Genomic DNA, 20,514 nt, shown 5'->3' on the forward strand with positions numbered 1-20,514 from the left:
TCTCCCACTTCTCCTGTTGATCAAGGTTGTTTAATTACACAAGTAGAGCTCATGCACTTCAGGGATATGTACAGTGATTGTACTCTACCAAATGATCTTTGAACACCTTCCACTGTTTGATTGTGGTTTTATCCATGAACAATTCTGCCAGTCTATGGAGGTCATTTTCTGTGTCATTTCTCCAAAGTCTGTCTTATCTCAATTTAAAACCTTGGTTTGTGACTCATCCATCTTCCTCTCAAATTTAATCATGATTTCCATCACTGTTAGCTAGGCGCCCCCTTACTGTTAGTTGCGATGGATGGCAGGTCACCTGAAAAGTTAACTTTGCTTCTCTCCACAGATGCTGCCAGAGGTGATGAGTATTTCCAGCATTTTTTGTTTTTGTTTCAGATTTCCAGCATCTGCAGTATTTTCCTTTGATTGTCATTGATGAGTTTAGTTTAGTTTAGTTTAGAGATACAGCACTGAAACAGGCCCTTCGGGCCACCGAGTCTGTGCCGACCATCAACCACCCATTTATACTAATCCTACACTAATCCCATATTCCTACCACATCCCCACCTGTCCCTATATATTTCCCTACCACCTACCTATACTAGGGGCAACTTATAATGGTCAATTAACCTATCAACCTGCACGTCTTTGGCATGTGGGAGGAAACCGGAGCACCCGGAGGAAACCCACGCAGACAGGGAGAACTTGCAAACTCCACACAGGCAGTACCCAGAATTGAACCCGGGTCACTGGAGCTGTGAGGCTGCGGTGCTAACCACTGCGCCACTGTGCCGCCCAAAGCAGGTGAAGATGGTTGGGTCTGGAACACTACCCTGAGAAGGTGCTGCAGTGATGCCCTGGAGGTATGATTGATCTCCAACAACCAGTCACCTTCCTATGTGCTTGGTGTAACTCCAACCAGTGGAGAGTTTTCCCCTGATACAGCGGTTGAGCCCGGGCCTGAGACCGAGCCTGGTGGTCGGGGGAGGGGCGGTGGACTGGGACTGGGCCGGGGAGGGTGGATGGTGGACTGGGACTGACACTGGGCCTGCAGGGAAGAGTTGGAACAGACACCACGACGAAGCCCCTAGTTTGGCCGCTTCTCCTGGTCTCCGAGGAGCGGAAGTGGGTAGCAATTGGCTCGGGCCGAGCGGAAGTGCTATGTGATTGGGTGTTGCCGCCGTTACCGGCACGGCGTGCAGAGACTGCAGGCCCGATCCTGGAGGGAGCGGCGGCGACGGGGGGACATGGAGCGTGAGTACCGAGGCCGGGACGCCGATTCCCCGCGGGAGGCGCTATAAACCCGATCCCGTGCGGCTGCACCGGGAGACGCTGGGCCTCGACCCGGCCCGGGGTGCAGACCCTGCCCCTGGGTACCGACCCTGCCCCCTGCCACAGACCCTGCCCCTGGGTACCGACCCTATCCCCCGATACCGACCCGGCCCCTGGCCTAGTCTGCGGGCCGCTACTGAGTGAGCAGGGGACAGAACTCACCCTGAACCCTGTAAGCATGCTGGGCTGGGCTGGGCTGGGCTCCTCCGCTGTCACCGACGCTTGGTGCGTTGCTATGCGCACAGTCAGTCCAGTCACACTGCAGCTCTCTCTCCATCAATCCTGAGATTACAGTCATCTTCTTTCTTTTGGGCTTCCTTATCTCTCTAAAACTATTTTCAGGAAAGTATTAGCTGCTTTTGAATCAGTGGTAATTATCTTAAACGTCACTCACTTTTCAATCAAACTGAAGATCTTGTACTGAAGCGGATTATTGCTTTGTTATCACTGAAACCTTCTAGTTTAATCTCAGTAGTTTTAGCAAAATTCAGTTTCATATGGGATCCTATAACTGACACTGAATCACATAAGGAAATATTATGACAGATGACCAAAAGCTTGGTCAAAGAGGTAGTTTGAAGGAGTGCCTGAAAGGAGCGAAGAGGCAGAGAGATTTCGGGAGGGAATTCCAGAGCTTTGGGCCCATTGGGGATGCAGAAGAGGTTAGATTGGAGGAGCGCAGAGACGATGGAGGGTTTAGAGCTGGAGGACGTTATAGAGATCAGAAGGGGTGAAGAGATGGAGGGATTTGAAAGTAAGAATGAGAATTTTAAAATCGAGTTGTTGTCAGAGCAGGAGCTGGTATCAGTCAGCAAGCTCAGGGGTGATGGGTGAACAGGACCAGATGTGAGTTAGGACAAGGGCAGTAGAGTTTTGGATGAGCTCACGTTTATGAAGGATGCAAGGCAGAGTGTAGCAGATAGACTGTACAGAGTGACCTGAGACTAATTCATGTATGACAGTGCAGGAGTTATGCTGCCACATTTTTTTTATTCATTCATGGGATGTGGACGCCACTGGCCAGGCCAGTATTTATTGCCCATCCCTAATTGCCCTTGAGAAGGTGGTGGTGAACTGCAGTCCATGTGGGCTGGTAGGAAGGGAATTCCAGGATTTTGACCCAGTGACAGTGAAGGAACGGCGATATTGTTCCAAGTCAGGATGGTGTGTGACTTGGAGGGGAACTTGCAGGTGGTGGTGTTCCCATACATTTGCTGCCATTGTCCTTCTAGTTGGTAGAAGTCGTGGGTTTGGAAGATGCTGTCTAAGAAGCATTAGTGTGTTGCTGCAGTGCATCTTGTAGATGGCACACACTGCTGCCACTGTGCGTCAGTGGTGGAGGGAGTGAATGTTTGTAGATTGGGTGCCAACCAAGTGGGCTGCTTTGTCCTGAATGGTGTCGAGCTTCTTGAGTGTTGTTGGAGCTGCAACCATCCAGGCAAGTGGAGAGTATTCCATCACACTCCTGACTTGTGCCTTGTAGATGGTGGACAGGCTTTGGGGAGTCAGGAGGAGTGTTACTCACCACAGGATTCCTAGCCTCTGACCTGCTCTTGTGGCCACGGTATTTATATGGCTACTCCAGTTCAGTTTCTGCTCAATGGTAGCTCCTAGGATGTTGATAGTGGGGAATTCTGCGATGGAAATGCCATTGAATGTCAAGGGGAGATGGTTAGATTCTCTCTTGTTGGAGATGGCCATTGCCTGGCACTTGTTTGGCGCAAATGTTAATTGCCACTTATCAGCCCAAGCCTGGATATTGTCCAAGTCTTGCTGCATTTCTGCACGGACTGCTTCAATTACTGAGGAGTCACGAATGGTGCTGAACATTGTGCAATCATCAGTGAATATCCCCACTTCTGACATTTTTTTCTATTTAGAGATACAGCACTGAAACAGGCCCTTCGGCCCACCGAGTCTGTGCCGACCAACAGCCACCCATTTATACTAACCCTACAGCAATCCCATATTCCCTACCACCTACCTACACTAGGGGCAATTTACAATGGCCAATTTACCTATCACCTGCAAGTCTTTGGCTGTGGGAGGAAACGGGAGCACCCGGCGAAGACCCACGCAGTCACAGGGAGAACTTGCAAACTCCGCACAGGCAGTACCCAGAATTGAACCCGGGTCGCTGGAGCTGTGAGGCTGTGGTGCTAACCACTGCGCCATTGTGATTAAAGGAAGGTCATTGATGAAGCAGCTGAAGATGGTTGGGCCTGGGACACTATCCTGAGGAACTCCTGCAGTGATGTCCTGGAGCTCGGATGATTGACTTCCAACAACCACAACCATCTTCCTTTGCGCTAGGTATGAATCCAACCAGCGGAGGGTTTTCCCCCTGATTCCCATTGACCTCAGTTTTGCTAGGACTCCTTGATGCCAGACTCGGTCAAATGTTGCCTTGATGTCAAGGGCAGTCACTCTCACCTCACCTCTTGAGTTCAGCTCTTTTGTCCATGTTTGAACCAAGGCTGAAATGAGGTCAGGAGCTGAGTGGCCCTGGCGGAACCCAAACTGAGCATCACTGAGCAGGTTATTGCTAAGCAAGTGCTGCTTGATGGCACTGTTGATGACACCTTCCATCACTTTACTGATGATTGAGAGTAGGCTGATGGGGCGGTAATTGCCGGGTTGGACTTGTCCTACTTTCTGTGTATAGGACATATGTAGGCAATTTTCCACATTGCAGGGTAGATGCCAGTGTTGTAGCTGTGCTGGAACAGCTTGGCTAGGGGCACGGCAAGTTCTGGAGCCCAGGTCATCAGTACTAATGCCGGAATATTGCCTTTGTAGTATCCAGTGCCTTCTGTCGTTTCTGGGGACTTCAGAAGGAGGCCGTGATGGATCATCAACTCGGCACTTCTGGTTGAAGATCGTTGCAGATGCTTCAGCCTTATCTTTTGCACTGATGTGCTGGGCTCCCCCATTATTGAGGATAGGGATATTTGTGGAGCCACCTCCTCCAGTTCGTTGTTTAATTGTCCACCATCATACATGGCTGGATGTGACAGGACTGCAGAGCTTAGATCTGATCCATTGGTTATGGGATCGCTTAGCTCTGTCTATCGCATGCTGCTTACGCAGTTTGGCACGCAGATAGTCCTGTGTGCTGCTCCTGGCATGCCCTCCTGCACTCTTCGTTCCCTCACCACCTGCTGCAGACCCAGTCTAGCAGCTACGTCCTTCAGGACTTGGCCAGCTCGGTCAGTAGTGGTGCTACTGAGCCACTCTTGGTGATGGACATTGAAGTCCCCCACCCAGAGTACATTCTGTGCCCTTGCCACCCTCAGTGCTTCCTTCAAGTGCTGTTCAACATGGAGGAGTACTGACTCATCAGCTGAAGGAGGGCGGTAGGTGGTAAACAGCAGGAGGTTTCCCTGTCCATGTTTGACCTGATGCCATGAGATTTCATGGGTCCAGAGTTGGTGTTGAGGACTCACAGGGCAATTCCCACCCTACTGTATACCACTGTGCCGCCACCTCTGGTGGGTCTGTCCTGCCGGTGGGACAGGACATACCCGGGGATGGGGATGGCAGTGTCTGGGACATTGTCTGTCAGGTATGATTCCGTGAGTATGACTATGTCAGGCTGTTGCTTGACTAGTCTGTGGCACAGCTCTCCCAACTTTGGCACAAGCCCCCAGATGTTAGGAAGGAGGACTTTGCAGGGTCAACAGGGCTGGGTCTGCCATTGTCGTTTCCGGTGCCTAGGGCGATGCCGGGTGCTCCGTCCAGTTTCATTCCTTATTATTGACTTCATAGCAGGCGCGTATCCATTGTCTCTCGAGATAAGGAGGCCCAAAAGAAAGAAGAAGCGGTTAGATACAACTGAGTGGCTTGCTAGGCCATTTCAGAGGGCATGTAAGAGTTAACCACATTGCTGTGGGTCTGTGGAGTCACATGTAGGTCAGACCAGGTAAGGATAGCAGATTTCCTTCCCTGAAGGACATTAGTGAACCAGATGGGTTTTTACAAAAATTGACAATAGTTTCATGGCCATCATTAGACTAGCTTTTTTTTTAAATTCCAGATTTATTAATTGAATTCAAATTCCACCTTCTGCTGTGGTGGGATTTGAACCCATGTCCCCAGAGCAATACCCTGGGTCTCTGGGTTACTAGTCCAGTGACAATACCATTATGCCACTGCCTTCTCTGATATTAAGAAATATGTCTTAAGCAATTCAGAGAAGATTCTGGGCCCCAGGGCCATAGAAGTTCATAGCATCAATTGAAGCCACTTGAACCAGTTGTTCCTGCTGGCTTCTTGTGATTTCCAATATTAACCCCACTGCTTTTCACTTGCTCCATAGCTTCATCCTCTGCTTCAAATATTTATCCAGTTTTCTTTTACATGATGCAATGGCTTCTATCTCAACTGCTCCCAGTAGTATATCATTTCATGCTCCAACAAACCTCAGTGTAAAGAAGTTATTCTTTTTCTGTTCAGTCTATCAAACTTAATCATATTAATGATCTCTCATAAATTTCCTTTTTGCCTTCTCTGCTTCAGTAGTCTTCTCAAAACTATAAGTTCCCATCCCCAGTATCATTCTGGTAAATCTGCGCTGTCTCCAAATATTCTTACTGCGGCACCCAAAACTGAACACTGTACCCCCAATGGGGTCTGATCCAAGATCTGCGCAACTGAAGCATAAATTCCTCCCCATGGTATTCCAGCTGTTTTGGCAATAAAGGTGAACATTAAAAGCTACAAAAGGCAACCAAGAAAGTTAATGATTTGTTTACTTGAATCCCTAAAATACTCTGACTTAGCTTTCTTGGGTCCAAAGCGAATAAGCCCACACTTGCCCACATTGAACTCTGTCTGTCTCAGTTTTCCCCAGTCACTTAATCCTTCTATGTCCCTTTGCAACTTTCTGCACTATTATTGTCATCTGCAAACTTGGATGTCGATTCTCTACTCTTTCAACCAAGTCAGTATTAAATATGATTGCGGGCCCAGAACATTTCCCTGGGGAACACCCCCTGTCACATTCTGATAATCTGAGTACCTGCATTTTATACCCACTCTCTGTTTCCTACCTTCTAACCAATTGCCAACCTGTCAAATGGCTACCACTATGGACAAGGACGAAGTAGGTGTAGAGATCAGGGAGGGGGATTGTGATGCACTTGAACAAATTAGCATTGAAAGGGAGGAAGTATTAGCTGTTTTAGCAGGCTAAAAAGTGGATCGATTCCCAGGCCCAGATGAGATGTATCCCAGGTTATGTGAGGCAAGGGAGGAGATAGCAGGGGCTCTGAGACAAATTTTCAAATCCTCTCTGGCCACAGGAGAGGTACCAGAGGACTGGAGGACAGCGAATGTGGTACCAATATTCAAGAAGGGTATAGCAGGGATAAACTAGATAATTACAGGTCAGTGAGACTAACATCAGTGGTAGGGAAACTATTGGAAAAAACTCTGAGGGACAGGATTAATCTCCACTTGGAGAGGCAGGGATAGTTCAGCATGTCTTTGTCAGGGAGAGATCGTGTCTAACAAACTTTATTGAATTTTTTGAGGAGGTGATTAGATGTGTAGTTGAGGGTAAGGCAGTTGATGTAGTCTACATGGACTTCAGTAAGGCTTTTGATAAGGTGCTGCATTGGAGATTGGTTAAGAAGGTAAGAACCCATGGGATCCAGGGCAATTAGGCAAATTGGATCCAAAATTGGCTTAGTGGCAGGAGGCAGAGGGTGATGATCGCGGGTTGTTTATGCGTGTGGAAGCCTGTGACCAGTGGTGTACCGCAGGGATAGATGCTGGGACCCTTGCTGTCTGTAGTGTACATTAATGATTAAGATGTGAATATAGGAGGTATGATCAGTAAGTTCGCAGATGATCTGAAAATTGGTGGTGTCATAAATAGTGAGGAGGAAAGCCTCAGATTACATAGATAGGTTGGTAAGATGGGTGGAGCAGTGGCAAATGGAATTTAATCCTGAGAAGTGCAAGGTGATGCATTTTGGGAGGACTAACAAGGCAAAGGAATATACAATGGATGGTAGGACCCTAGGAAGTACAGAAGGTCAGAGGGATTTTGATGTATTTGTCCTTAGATCATTGAAGGCAGCAGCACAGTTAGATAAGGTGGTTAGGAAGGCATATGGGATACTTGCCTTTATCAGCCGAGGCATGGAATATAAGAGCAGGGAGGTTATGATGGAGCTGTATAAAATGCTAGTTAGGCCACAGCTGGAGTACTGTGTACAGTTCTGGTCACCACACTATAGGAAGGATGTGATTGCACTGGAGAGGGTGCAGAGGAGATTCACCAGGATGTTGCCTGGGCTGGAGCATTTCAGCTATGAAGAGAGACTGGATAGGCCACGGTTGTTTTCCTTGGAGCAGAGAAGGCTGAGGGGGGACCTGATTGAGGTATACAAAATTATGAGGGGCATTGATAGGATAGATAGGAAGAAACTTTTCCCCTTAGCAGAGGGATCAATAACGAGGGGGCACAGATTAAAGGTAAAGGGCAGGAGGTTTGGAGGGGATTTGAGGAAAAAAAATTTCACCCAGAGAGTGGTTGGAATCTGGAACACACTGCCTGAAGGAGTGGTCGAGGCAGGAACCCTCAAAACATTTAACAAGTATTTAGATGTGCACTTGAAATGCCATAGCATACAAGGCTACAGGCCAAGTGCTGGAAAATGGGATTAGAATATTTCGGTGCTTGATGGTCGGCACAGACAGGAGGGGCCGAAGGGCCTGTTTCTGTGCTGTAATACTCTATGACTCTAATTCTTTGTGCTGATGTTTACCAATAATCTTTTGTGTGGTATCTTATTAAAAGCCTTCTTGAAGTCCATTAAGATAACTTCCATAGAAGCCACCTTATTAGTGACCTTCTTAAAAAAAATTCAACCAGATTAGTCAGACGTGACTTGCCCTTGACAAATCCGCTTATATCTGTTCAAGTTCTCATTCACTCTATCCCTAATGGCAGGTTCCAGCAGCTTTCCGAGAACTGATGTGGCAGGCCTGTTGGTTATCTGGTTTCTCGCTCTTACCCTTCTTATGTACTGGAGTAACATTAACATACTTCCAGTCTAATGGCATAATTGCTGAAAAGTATTGTACCTTAAAGTTTTTTGGGTAATGCTTCTGCTTTGAGTGCAGTTGGGAAATTGTGCCAAAAATGCGCTTGTATGGTGGTTAGGTTAGGCTTCAAGTTTCCGTAAGAACATAAGAAATAGGATCAGGAGTAGGCCATTGGGCCCTTTAAGCTTCTCTGTCATTCAATAACATCATGGCTGATCTGATTGTGGTCTTAACTCTACTTTCCTGCCTGCCCCCATAACTGTGCACTCCCTTGTAGATCAAAAATCTGTCCAACTCAGTCTTGAAATTTTAACAGGACTTGACAGGGTAGATGCAGGAAGGATGTTCCCGATGGTGGGGGAGTCCAGAACCGGGGTCATAGTCTAAGGATACGGGGTAAAACTTTCAGGACTGAGATGAGGAGAAATTACTTCAGAGAGTGGTGAGCCTGTGGAATTTGCTACCACAGGAAGCAGTTGAGGTGAAAACATTGTATGTTTTCAAGAAGGAGTTAGATATAGCTCTTGGGGCGAAAGGGATGAAAGGATATGGGGCGAAAGCGGGAACAGGTTACTGAGTTGGATGATCAGCCATGATCATAATGAAGGGTGGAGCAGGCTCGAAGAGCCAAATGGCCTACTCCTGCTCCTATTTTCTATGTTTGTATGAATATATTCAATGACCCAGCCTCCATTGCCCGCTGGGGAAGGGAATTCCAAAGATTAACAACCCTCTGAGAGAAGAAATTCCTCCTTATCTCCTTCAATAGGGGACCCCTTATTCTGAAACTGTGCCCCCCCCCCGTTCTAGATTCCCCCACAAGGAAAACAACCTCTCAGCAGCTGTCAAGCCCCCTCAGTATTTTATTTGTTTATATCTTCCACTAAAATTCATTTTCATAATCACAAACATAAAACCTTCCACAAACCAGTGCAGTGTAATAGAACATCATACCTTTTTCCTTTCCATTAAAAAGCATTCCTTAAAGTATGTAAGAGTGGTAATCTGGCCCAGTTTTACTAATGCACCTGAAAGTGAGTTTATCCTCGAAAGTGAGTTTATCCTCAAAAGTAAGCATTTTAAGGAGTGTCCAGTCCTCTGCCTGTGAATCTTCTTCTTTGGCCTCCTTATCTCAAGAGACAATGGATAAGCGCCTGGAGGTGGTCAGTGGTTTGTGAAGCAGCGCCTGGAGTGGCTATAAAGGCCAATTCTAGAGTGACAGGCTCTTCCACAGGTGCTGCAGAGAAATTTGTTTGTCGGGGCTGTTACACTCTGCCTGTGAATAACCTCTTAAAATCACTGGAAATGACATTAAAAAGAACTATATTGAGTCAGTTAATGGTTTTGTGGTCTACACTAGTTAGTTTATTAGTAAATTAAATATTTTTGATATGAGAAAGCTTTTAAAACATGCCAATTAGTGCCTGTTAGCCTAAGAAAATGAATGCAATTTGCAGAGCCTTCCTGAATCTCTCAATTTGGACTTGGGGCACTGGGCTAATTGATTCTTGAACCAGTGTAAAAGATCATGGAAAACACAAATGTAAGTGATTTTGAGTGCAGCTCACTTGCGTTTAAAATTCCTCAGTGTTTTGCACTGATTCAGCTGATTTCCACCTAGAGTGCGCTGATATTACTAGTGCAAACAGACACTCAACTCCTTACAGAATAAAAATGCAACTTTCTGGCAATATTTTTTATTAATCCTCAATTGAATGGATAGGGAGATGAAGATTACTTAGGGTATACTTTTATTTGTTACAGAAAATGTTTGCAAAATGTCATCGGGGGTGAGATTAAGCTTTGTGTGCCCATTTTCTGCGCACTGTGAAACCCCTTAAGCGTCCAAAAGAACGGCTGAGGTGTGTGTGCACACTTCCAATGGGAAGTGTGCTGGATACCATATTTGTAAAGGGGTTGGCCGGTGCACCTGATGTTCGCCAGCAGCATACAGAGCAGGTCGGTGATGACAGTGTGCAGTGCTACTTTGATGCTAGTGCTGCCATTTTGGAGCTCCAAGCTCCAGCCTGTACCCTCTGAGCTTGCACGGGTTGACACTAAGGACCCCACATCAGTCCTATTTAAAGGGATCACCAACTAATTACAGGTTAGTTGCTGGATTATTTCTTCTGGCTGTTGCTGCAAATCTGAGTTTTGGGTGCTTTCCACTGTTGGTTATGGTTTCAGTAGTCTACAGGGATTGCTGCAGCAGATGCTGAAGTACTTTTTGTTGAATGCTTCTGCACAGACCAGTAGCTCCCAGATATGGGTGGACGATTTAGCCTTCCTCTTAGCATTGAGCATGACTCAGAGAATGAAGAGTTGACGTGCAGAGCAAGTGCTAGAAGAGGAAGGGCGGCACAGTGGCGTAGTGGTTAGCACCACAGCCTCTCAGCTCCAGCAACCCGGGTTCGATTCTGGGTACTGCCTGTGCGGAGTTTGCAAGTTCTCCCTGTGACCGCATGTTTTCGCCAGGTGCTCTGGTTTCCTCCCACAGCCAAAGACTTGCAGGTTGATAGGTAAATTGGCCATTATAAATTGCCCCTAGTATAGGTAGCTGGTAGGAGAATTGAGGGAAGGTGGGGGTGTGACAGGGTAATGGAATTAATGTAGGATTCGTATAAATGGGTGGTTGATGGTCGGCACAGACTCGGTGGGCTGTATCTCTAAATAAATAAACAAAAATAAATTGGAGGGGGAAAAGGGCTTTCAGCAGGAGGCCACATTGGCAGAGGGTACTTAGGGAGCAATTTTTCTACCTAAACCTCGGCGATAACTAATGCTTGAGATGTCTGTGCCTCACTGAAATCTGCCACAAAGTGTAGCCACAACCCCAACCTAGGAGTAGGGCAAAGACTACATTGCCAGTGGCTGTGAAGGTGACTATGGCTCTAAATTTTTATGCATCTGGCTCCTTCCAAGCCACTGCTGAAGATACAAGCAATATGTCTCCGTTTGCTGTGCACTGCTGCATAAGCGTGGTCACTGTGACTCTCCATTCAAAGAGAGATGACTTTCTTTCATTCCCTTTTGCCAGAGAGAAACAGGTAGAGTGGGCACGAGTGCTCAAATTGCAGGCTTCTCCACAGTGCAGGGTGGCATTGACTACATGCAGATGGGGCGATGGTGGCATAGTGCTAATGTAACTAAATTAGTATTCCAGATGCCCAGGCTAATGCCCAGGGGACATGGGTTCAGATCCCACCATGGCAGCTGGTGGAATTTAAATTCAATTAATGAATAAAAATCTCGAATTAAAAGCTAGTCTCAGTAATGGTGCCATGAAACTATCAACGATTGTCATAAAGTCCATCAGATTCACGAATGCTCTTTAGAGAAAGAAATCTACCGTCTATACCTGATCTGGCCTACATGTGATTCCAGATCCACAGCAATGTGGTTGACTCGTAACTGCCCTCTGAAATGTCCTAGCAAGCCAGTCAGTTCAAAAACAATTAGGAATAAAAACAAGAAATGCTGGAACCACTCAGCAGGTCTGGCAGCATCTGTGGAAAGAGAAGCAGAGTTAACGTTTCAGGTCAGTGACCCTTCTTCGGAACTGACAAATATTAGAAATGTCACAGGTTATAAGCAAGTGAGGCGGGGGTGGGGCAAGAGATAACAAAGGAGAAGGTGTAGATTGGACAAGGCCACATAGCTGACCAAAAGGTCATGGAGCAAAGGCAAACAATATGTTAATGGTGTGTTGAAAGACAAAGCATTAGTACAGATAGGGTGTACAAAGACAATTAGGGATGGGCAACGAATGCTGGCCTTATCAGTAATGCCCACATTCCATGAAAGAATGAAAAAAACATTGCTTTATAAGCGCCTCATATCAACTCCACTACGTACCTGAAACGAAAGAGGTTCCATTACCTGAAAGTGCGGCTAGTATGTGACCACATGCAGCTCATCACGCTGGTCAATGGCAGCAGTCACAATGCACTTATTCTGCAACAGTCCTCTACGCCAGTTGTGTTTCACCCACCATGGCAAACCAGAGTGGCTACTGAGAGACTAGGGTTCTCTGAAGGCATGGCACATGAATCAGACGCATGAGTCATGCACATGTGTGGAGATACAATGAGAGCCATGCTGCCTCAAAAAATCTGATGGATTTTCTGAAAGCGATGATTCCACTGCCCGCACTGCTCTGGTGAAGCCCTGCAGTACTTGGCTGAGTCTCAAGATTTGAGGTGGCATGCTGCACAACTTTGCAACCATGAGAGAACAGTCCTGCCAACAACTAGCTGATGTGGAGGAAGAGGAAGGGAGCTGCAACATAGACTGCCTTTTAATTTATCCCACACCTGGATTACTATGAGTCTTCTGGGCACCACAGTTTAGGGAGGAGGATATATTGGCCTTGGAGGGAGAGCAGCGTGTTTTACCAGAATGATACCTGTACTCCAAGGGCTAAATTATAGGCTGAGTTTGCTGACAATGCAATCACTGGGTGGGACAGTACTACCACATGCACAAATGCAGCCTTTTCCACTGAAACGTCACTGCGATGTTCAGGGAGCTGCCAGGATTAAAGATGGCACTGCTCAATTTATCACAGAAAAACAGCTTCAACCCAAAAATCACTTGCCACTCTACCCCCTCTGCCACTCGCTCCAGACCTCACCGCTGCTCCCCCCACTCCCCTCGGCCAATTGTTCCCCACTCCTCGTTCCCTGCTCCCCCACCCCCCCCACAGATGCTAGCTCTAGGCTGCGCCACTTCCCCCCCACTCAGCCACTTGCTCCCACGTTCGATCGTTCTCCATGTGTTGCCGAAGAAGCAACGCGGGCTGCGAGAGGTCATGGGGCAACGTAGGAGCGAGTGGCTGAGAGGAGGGAAGTGGCGCGGCCTAGAGCTAGCATCTGTGGGGGGGGTGGGGGAGCAGAGAACGAGGAGTGGGGAACAATTGGCCGAGGGGAGTGGGGGGAGCAGCGGTGAGGTCTGGAGTGAGTGGCAGAGGGGGTAGAGCGGCAAGTGGAGCAGGAGAGAGTAGCTGAGTGAGGGGAAGTGGTCAAGAGGAGCGAGTAGCTGATGAAGGTTTCCAGCGTGTGCACCAATTAGTCCTGGCAAGACGTACGCTGCACATGCGCAACATCTCACTGGGAGAAGGAGACCGTTTGCGCATGTACGCAGCTTGGAGCGTTCTGATAACGTCAGCCGGCTGCTGTGTTGTCTGCAGTCACTTTGTAAATTATAAGGGGAAATTCCACAACTAGGGTTGTATTCCCTGGAATTCAGAAGGTTAAGTGGTGATTTGATTGAAGTTTTCATGATGTTAAGGAGACAATAGGGTAGATAAAGAGAAACTATTTCTGCTGGGTGGGGAGTCAAGGACAAGGGGGCATAGTCTAAAAATCAGAACCAGACCTTTGAGGAATGAAATTAGGAAAAACGTCTACACCCAAAGGGTGGTAGAAGTTTGGAACTCTCTTCTGCAAATGGCAATTGATGCTAGATCAATTGTTAATTTGAAATCTGCGATTGATAGATTTTTGTTAACCAAAGATAGTAAGGGATACAAAAACAAGAAATGCTGGAATCACTCAGCAGGTCTGGCAGCATCTGTGGAAAGAGAAGCAGAGTTAACGTTTCGGGTCAGCGACCCTTCTTCGGAACTCATAGTAAAAACTATAGTTTGCAGATCAGCCACAATCTCATTGAGAGGCTAAATAGCCTGTACCTGCTCCTATGCCCCTTTGTTAACTCGCGATGCCAGTAACCTCAACCCCAATTTTCATTCATCAACAGTCCCACACTCTTTACCTTCTCTCTATCACAGACCATCACATTGATTTCTTTCCCACAATGCAAAAAAGTACACAATCCAATCCAAATTTAGAAATGAAATCGTGCCATAGTGCATACAAAAATAATCACTTTTGAGCATTCCTTTAGTGCCTCTTTCATACACCTTTGCCTGACTTCGTGCTTCTCCAGCGGCTACTGCACAGCTGATGGAAGGCTGTTGACTTTCAGTGGGAAGCACAGCAGATGAGCTTGGAAGGTGACCTCAAGCAGCTCTGGACCTAGAAGGCCCACTGCAGACTGGGCTGGCTGGCTGACAGGCAAAGCAAGGGTGGCCGAGTGGCAGTGGTAGGAGCTGTCATCTGGCAAGAGGACAGCAGATTTATACTCCAAAGAGCTACTGCCACTCGCGTGGGGCAGTGCCGCAGCAGTCCGAGTAAACTGTTGGAATGTTGTGATTCTTTGGAAGCCCCTTTGACCAGTGGTATCCAGAGTTTTGGTGGCAGCAGTCTAAGCCAACATGCCAGCAGGCTGGAATGCATAACGGCAGTCTGAGTTCCTATTGCAGCACTCAGCTGTTGGAAGGATGCTGGCTGTGTTGCAATGGGAGCTGAGATGTCGCTGATCAAATGCTGCATCACGGTTGATTCCACAGGTGTGCTACAGGAAGTAGTCACCCATTCGATGTTGGAAAGGATGACTCTAGTTTTGGATCTAAACACAACTCAAAGTCAGAGTGAAATTCAGTGTATTATGATCGCTCTTCCGAAAAGGATCCTTTGCTATAACATTACCAGTTAGTTAACTGTGTCTCGTTACAGAATACAAGTTTCATAGACAGTTCCCTAGCTGGTTCCTTGGCATATTGTTCTAGAAAATATCTTAAAAGCATTCCATGAACTCGTACTCCAAGCTACTTTTACCAATTTGATTTGATCAGTGTATTATGAAGATTAAACTCCTCCACGATTATTGCATTACCCTTTTTACATGTTCCTCCAACTTCCTAATTTATACGCTGTCCAACGCTATGATTATTGTTGGGGGCCAAGAAACTACACCCACCGGTATTTTCTGCCCTTTGTTATTTCTTTGTTATTTCTTATCTCTACCCATACTGATTCTACATCCAGATTTTCTGTGCTTTAATCCATTCTCTTTACTGTCTTTATCTGACCCTTTATTATCAGGACTACCCTACCTTCTTTTCCATTTTGTGTATCTTTTGTCAAAGTCAAGTACCCTGAAATATTTGGTTCCGAACCTTGGTCATGCTGCAACCATGTCTCAGTAATGGCTGCTAGATGAAACGCATGAACGTATTTGTGCCATGAATTCATCTATCTTGTTGCTTCAGGCAGTTGGATACAATGCCTTAAATTTTAATTTTTTTCTATTTTTCTCTGATGTGGCCTTAGTTGCAAATGCCCTGTTGCTATTATTAAACTCTGTCTCTTCCTGACATCTGTTTGATTTTACCAGATTGCCACTCTGCATTGCAATCTTGACTTTTGTTTTTAGACTTGTAAATCTATCCTTACCCAAACCCTCCCTCCCCTTATTAGTTTAAAGCCCTATCTACTGTCCTAGTTATTCGACTCACCAGTCCCAGTCTGATTTAAGTGGAGACCGTCCCAACGGAACAGATCCTTCTTTTGACCGTACTTGAAATCCCTGCGCCTCACACCAGTCTTTCAGCCAAACATGTAAACCTCCAATCTGTTTGACCCAATGCTAATTTAGGCACAACTCAGGTAATAATTCAGATTATTACATTTTGAGCTGGTGGTGTTCCCATACGCCTGCTGCCCTTGTTCTTCTAGGAGGTAGAAATTGTGGGCTTGGCAGGTGCTGTCAAAGGAGCCTTGGTGAGTTGCTGCAGGGCATCTTGTAGATGGTACAGACTGCTGCCACTGTGTCAGCGGTAGATGGGATGCCAGTCAGGTGCGCTGCTTTGTCCTGGCTGGTGTTGAGCTTTTTGAGTATTGGAGCTGCACTCATCCAGGCAAATTGTGAGTATTCCATCACACTCCTGACTTGTCCCTTATAAATGGTAGAATTGCTTGGGAAATTAGGTGGTGTGTCACTGAGGGCATGGACTGCTTCATTATCTGAGAATTGCAAATGGAACCTCTGGAATTCAGCTTTTTTGTCCATGTTTGGACCAAGGCTGTAATGAGGTCTGGAACTAAATGTTCCTGGCGGAATCCAAGCTGACCATTGGTGAGTAGGTTATTTCTGAGTAAGTGACGTTTGAAAGCACTGTTGAAGACACCTCTCATCACTTTACTGATGCTTGAGAGTAGACTGATGGGTTGCTAATTGGCTAAATTGGATTTGTCCTGCTTCTTGTGGATAGAACATACCTGAGCAGTTCTCCACCTTGCCAGGTAGATGCCAGCGTTGTAGCTGTACTGGAACAGCTTGGCTATGGGTGCAGCTAGTTCTGGAGCACAAGTCTTCAGCACTACAGCCGGGATGTTGTCAGGGCCCATAGCGTTTGCTGTATGCAGTGTGCTCAACGTTTCTTGATATCTCAAGAATTGAATCTAATTGATTGAAAAGTGGCTTCTGTGATGGTGGGGATCTTAGGAGGAGGCCGAGGTGGATCATCCACTCAGCACTTCTGGCTGAAGATGGTTGTGATCACTTCAGCCTCGTCTTTTGCACTTACCTTTATTCATTGGCTTCTTTGAATGCTGCTCTACATATTGAACATTTTGTTTACTTAGACTCAAAAGTCTCTTTGTATTTCATGTTTTACCATTTCAACACCTTAGTGGTATGTGTTGCCTGCTTTTCCTCCCTATGTGCAGTACTTTACAACTGCTTGCAATAAATTTCATCTGCCACTAATCTATGCACCTGCATATTTTGCCCAAGTAATTTTTATTTTGTGTCTGCCTTCAAATCAACTACTAATTTTCATTTGAAATAATTTACTAATATAACTAATTCTATTGATTTTCTGAATCCAAGTTATTGATGTAAATTAGAAACACTGATGTTCTTAGCACTGAACCCTGGAGCATTAAATACAGTGCACAGGTCTTGTCTGTTGATTTAACTCCTCTTATGTATCTGTTGTTTTCTACCCTTCAGTGAATTTCTTATCCATTCCCAAGATTTACTGTAAATCCGTATTGCTTTCGGCCTTTTGTGTGGGATGTTGTCAGATGTCTTTTGGAAATCTAGGTATATTATGTTGCTAGGTTTTCCACAATCCACTTGGATTGTCACTTTCTCATAGGAGCAGGAGTAGGCCATTCAGCCCATCGAGCCTGCCCCGCCAATCAATATGATCATGACTGATCATCCACTTCAACGACTTTTTCCCACACTATCCTCATAGCCCCTTATAACATTTGTATTTAGAAGTCTGTCAGTCTCTGCTTTAAACATACTCAATGACTGAGATTCCACAGCCTTCTGGGTAGAGAATTCCAAAGATTCACAACCCTCTGAGTAAAGAAATTTCCCCTCATCTCTGTCCTAAGTGGCTTCACCCTTATTTTGAAATTGTGTCCCCTGGTTTTAGACTCCCAGGGGAAACATCTCGGCTGCATCTACCCTGTCTATCCTTTTAAGTATTTTGTAGGTTTCAATGAGATCATCTCTCATTCTTTGAACTCTAGAGAATACAGGTCCAGTTTCCCCAGTCTCTCGTTATAGGACAGTCCCGCCATCCCGGGAACAAGTCTGGTGAACCTTCGTTGCACTCCCTCTATGGCAATAATATCCTTCCTAAGGTAAGGGGACCAAAACTGCTCACAGTACTCCAGGTGCGTTCTAACCAAGGTTCTATATAATTGAATCAAGACTTCACTACTCCTGTCTTCAAATCCTCTTGCGATAAAGGTTAACATACCATTTACCTTCCTAATTGCTTGCTGCACCTGCATGTTAGCTTTCAGTCACTTATGATAAGGATACCAAGTCCCGATATACATCTACACTTTCTAATCTCTTTCCATTTAAGAATTACTCTGCACATCTGTTCCTCCTACCAAAGTGGATAACCTCACATTTTTCCACATTATATTCCATCTGCCACATACTTGCCCACTCATTAATTCTGTCCAACTCCCCTTGAAGCTGCTTTGCATCTTCCTCACAACACACATTTCCACCTAGTTTTGTGTCATCCGCGAACTTGGAAATGCGACACTTGGTCCCCACATCCAAATCATTGATATATACTGTGAACAGCTGGGGCCCAAGCAGTGATTCCTGCGGTACCCCACTAGTCACAGCCTGCCAACGCGAGAATGACTCGTTTGTTCCTACTCTTTGCTTTCTGCCTGTTAACCAATCCTTAATCCATGCTAGTATATTACCTCCTATCCCATGTGCTTTAATTTTGCTAACCAACCTCCTGTGGTGGACTTCATCAAAAGCCTTCTGAAAATCCAAATGTACCATGTCCACTGAACTCCCTTTTATCAATTCTGTTAGTAACATCCTCAAAAAACTCCAACAGTTTCGTCAAACATGATTTCCCATTCATAAATCCATGTTGACTATGTCCAATTAGATCAGTATTATCCAAGTGTCCATTTATCACATCCTTCAGAATAGATTCTAGCATTTTCAATGACTGATGTAAGGCTAACAGGTCTGTAATTCCCTATTTTCTCTTTCCCTCTCTTCTTAAATAGCGGGGTGACATTTGTGACCTTCCAATCTATAGAATTTTGGAAGATGATCACTGCATCTACTATCTCCATAGCTACCTCTTTCAACACTCTGGGATGTCGAATATCAGGTCCTGGGGACTTATCAACCTTCAGCCCCATTAATTTCTCCAATACAACCTTCTTACGAATACTAATTTCCTTCAATTCCTCATTCCCCCTAATTCCTTGGATCTCTAATTCTGGGAGATTTCTTGCATCTTCCTCAGTGAAGACAGGCACAAAGTAATCATTTAACTTCCATGACGGTGCTTCTGATATGACCTTTTTCCTCAACCGAGGATTTCCCCCCACTGTGGTTGACAGGGCCCTCAACCGTGTCCGGCCCATTCCCCGCACCTCTACCCTCACCCCTTCCCCTCCCTCCCAGAACCGTGACAGGGTTCCCCTTGTCCTCACTTTTCATCCCAACAGCCTCCATATCCAAAGGATCATCCTCCGCCATTTCCGCCACCTCCAGCGTGATGCCGCTACCAGTCGCATCTTCCCCTCCCTTCCCCTGTCAGCATTCCGAAGGGATCGTTCCCTCCGCGACGCCCTGGTCCACTCCTCCATTACCCCCACTACCTCGTCCCTGTCCCATGGCACCTTCCCCTGCAATCGCAGGAGGTGTAATACCTGCCCATTTACCTCCTCTCTCCTCACTATCCCAGGCCCCAAACACTCCTTTCAGGTGAAGCAGCGATTTACTTGTACTTCTTTCAATGTAGAATACTGTATTCGCTGCTCACAGTGTGGTCTTCTCTACGTTGGGGAGACCAAGCGCAGACTGGGTGACCGCTTTGCGGAACATCTCCGCTCAGTCCGCAAGCAGGACCCTGAGCTTCCGGTTGCTTGCCATTTCAACACTCCCCTCTGCTCTCATGCTCACATCTCTGTCCTGGGATTGCTGCAGTGTTCCAGTGAACATCAACGCAAGCTCGAGGAACAGCATCTCATCTACCGATTAGGCACACTACAGCCTGCCGGACTGAACATTGAGTTCAATAATTTCAGAGCATGACAGCCCCCCACTTTACTTTCATTTTTAGTTATTTTTTTTTTCCTTTTTTTACATTCTTTTTTACATTTTTTACAATCTTTTTTTTGCATTTATTTCATTTCATCTTAGTTTGTTCAGTTTGCTTACCCACTGTTTTTTTTTCAGGTTTGCACTTGCTGCTGTTCAATATTCAGTGTATTAACAGCTAATCTGTACTAATGCTTTGTCTTTCAACACACAGTTAACATATTGTTTGCCTTTGCTCCGTGACTTTTTGGTCAGTTATGTGGCCTGGTCCAATCTACACCTTCTCCTTTGTTATCTCTTGCCCCACCCCCACCTCACTTGCTTATAACCTGTGACTTTTCTAATATTTGTCAGTTCCGATGAAGGGTCGCTGACCCGAAACGTTAACTCTGCTTCTCTTTCCACAGATGCTGCCAGACCTGCCGAGTGGTTCCAGCATTTCTTGTTTTTATTTCAGATTTCCAGCATCCGCAGTATTTTGTTTTTATTATTATTATTAATCATTTAACTTCTCTGCCACTTCTCTATTCCCCATTGTAAATTCTCTTGACTCTGCCTGTAATGGACCCACATTTGTCTTAGCCAAACCTTTCATTTTTACGTACCTATAGAAGCTTTTGCAGTCCGTTTTTATGTTTTTTGTTAGTTTACATTCACATTCTATTATCCCTT

General features: G+C 46.0%; 1 protein-coding gene across 7 annotated transcripts in view; it reads left to right on the forward strand.

Moving 5' to 3' along the window:
- The first annotated feature begins 802 nt into the window (after positions 1-802).
- Positions 803-20,514, forward strand: part of LOC137383199 (katanin-interacting protein) — a 234,788-nt gene continuing 215,076 nt past the window's right edge. For 4 of the 7 annotated variants that reach the window (XR_010977350.1, XM_068055674.1, XM_068055673.1 and 1 more), the window contains exon 1: positions 3,572-3,642. Coding sequence is in view for 4 of the 7 variants with exons in the window: in XM_068055674.1 (XP_067911775.1) it covers positions 3,600-3,642 (43 nt within the window). In the remaining 3 variants the exon portion in view is untranslated. Of the gene's footprint in view, positions 861-1,174; positions 1,252-3,571; positions 3,643-20,514 lie in introns of those variants that run through there. The other 3 variants (XM_068055677.1, XM_068055676.1, XM_068055675.1) reach the window with 3 other exon arrangements.

Source organism: Heterodontus francisci, chromosome 24 (assembly GCF_036365525.1).
Source record: "Heterodontus francisci isolate sHetFra1 chromosome 24, sHetFra1.hap1, whole genome shotgun sequence".
Taxonomy (NCBI): Eukaryota; Metazoa; Chordata; class Chondrichthyes; order Heterodontiformes; family Heterodontidae; genus Heterodontus; species Heterodontus francisci.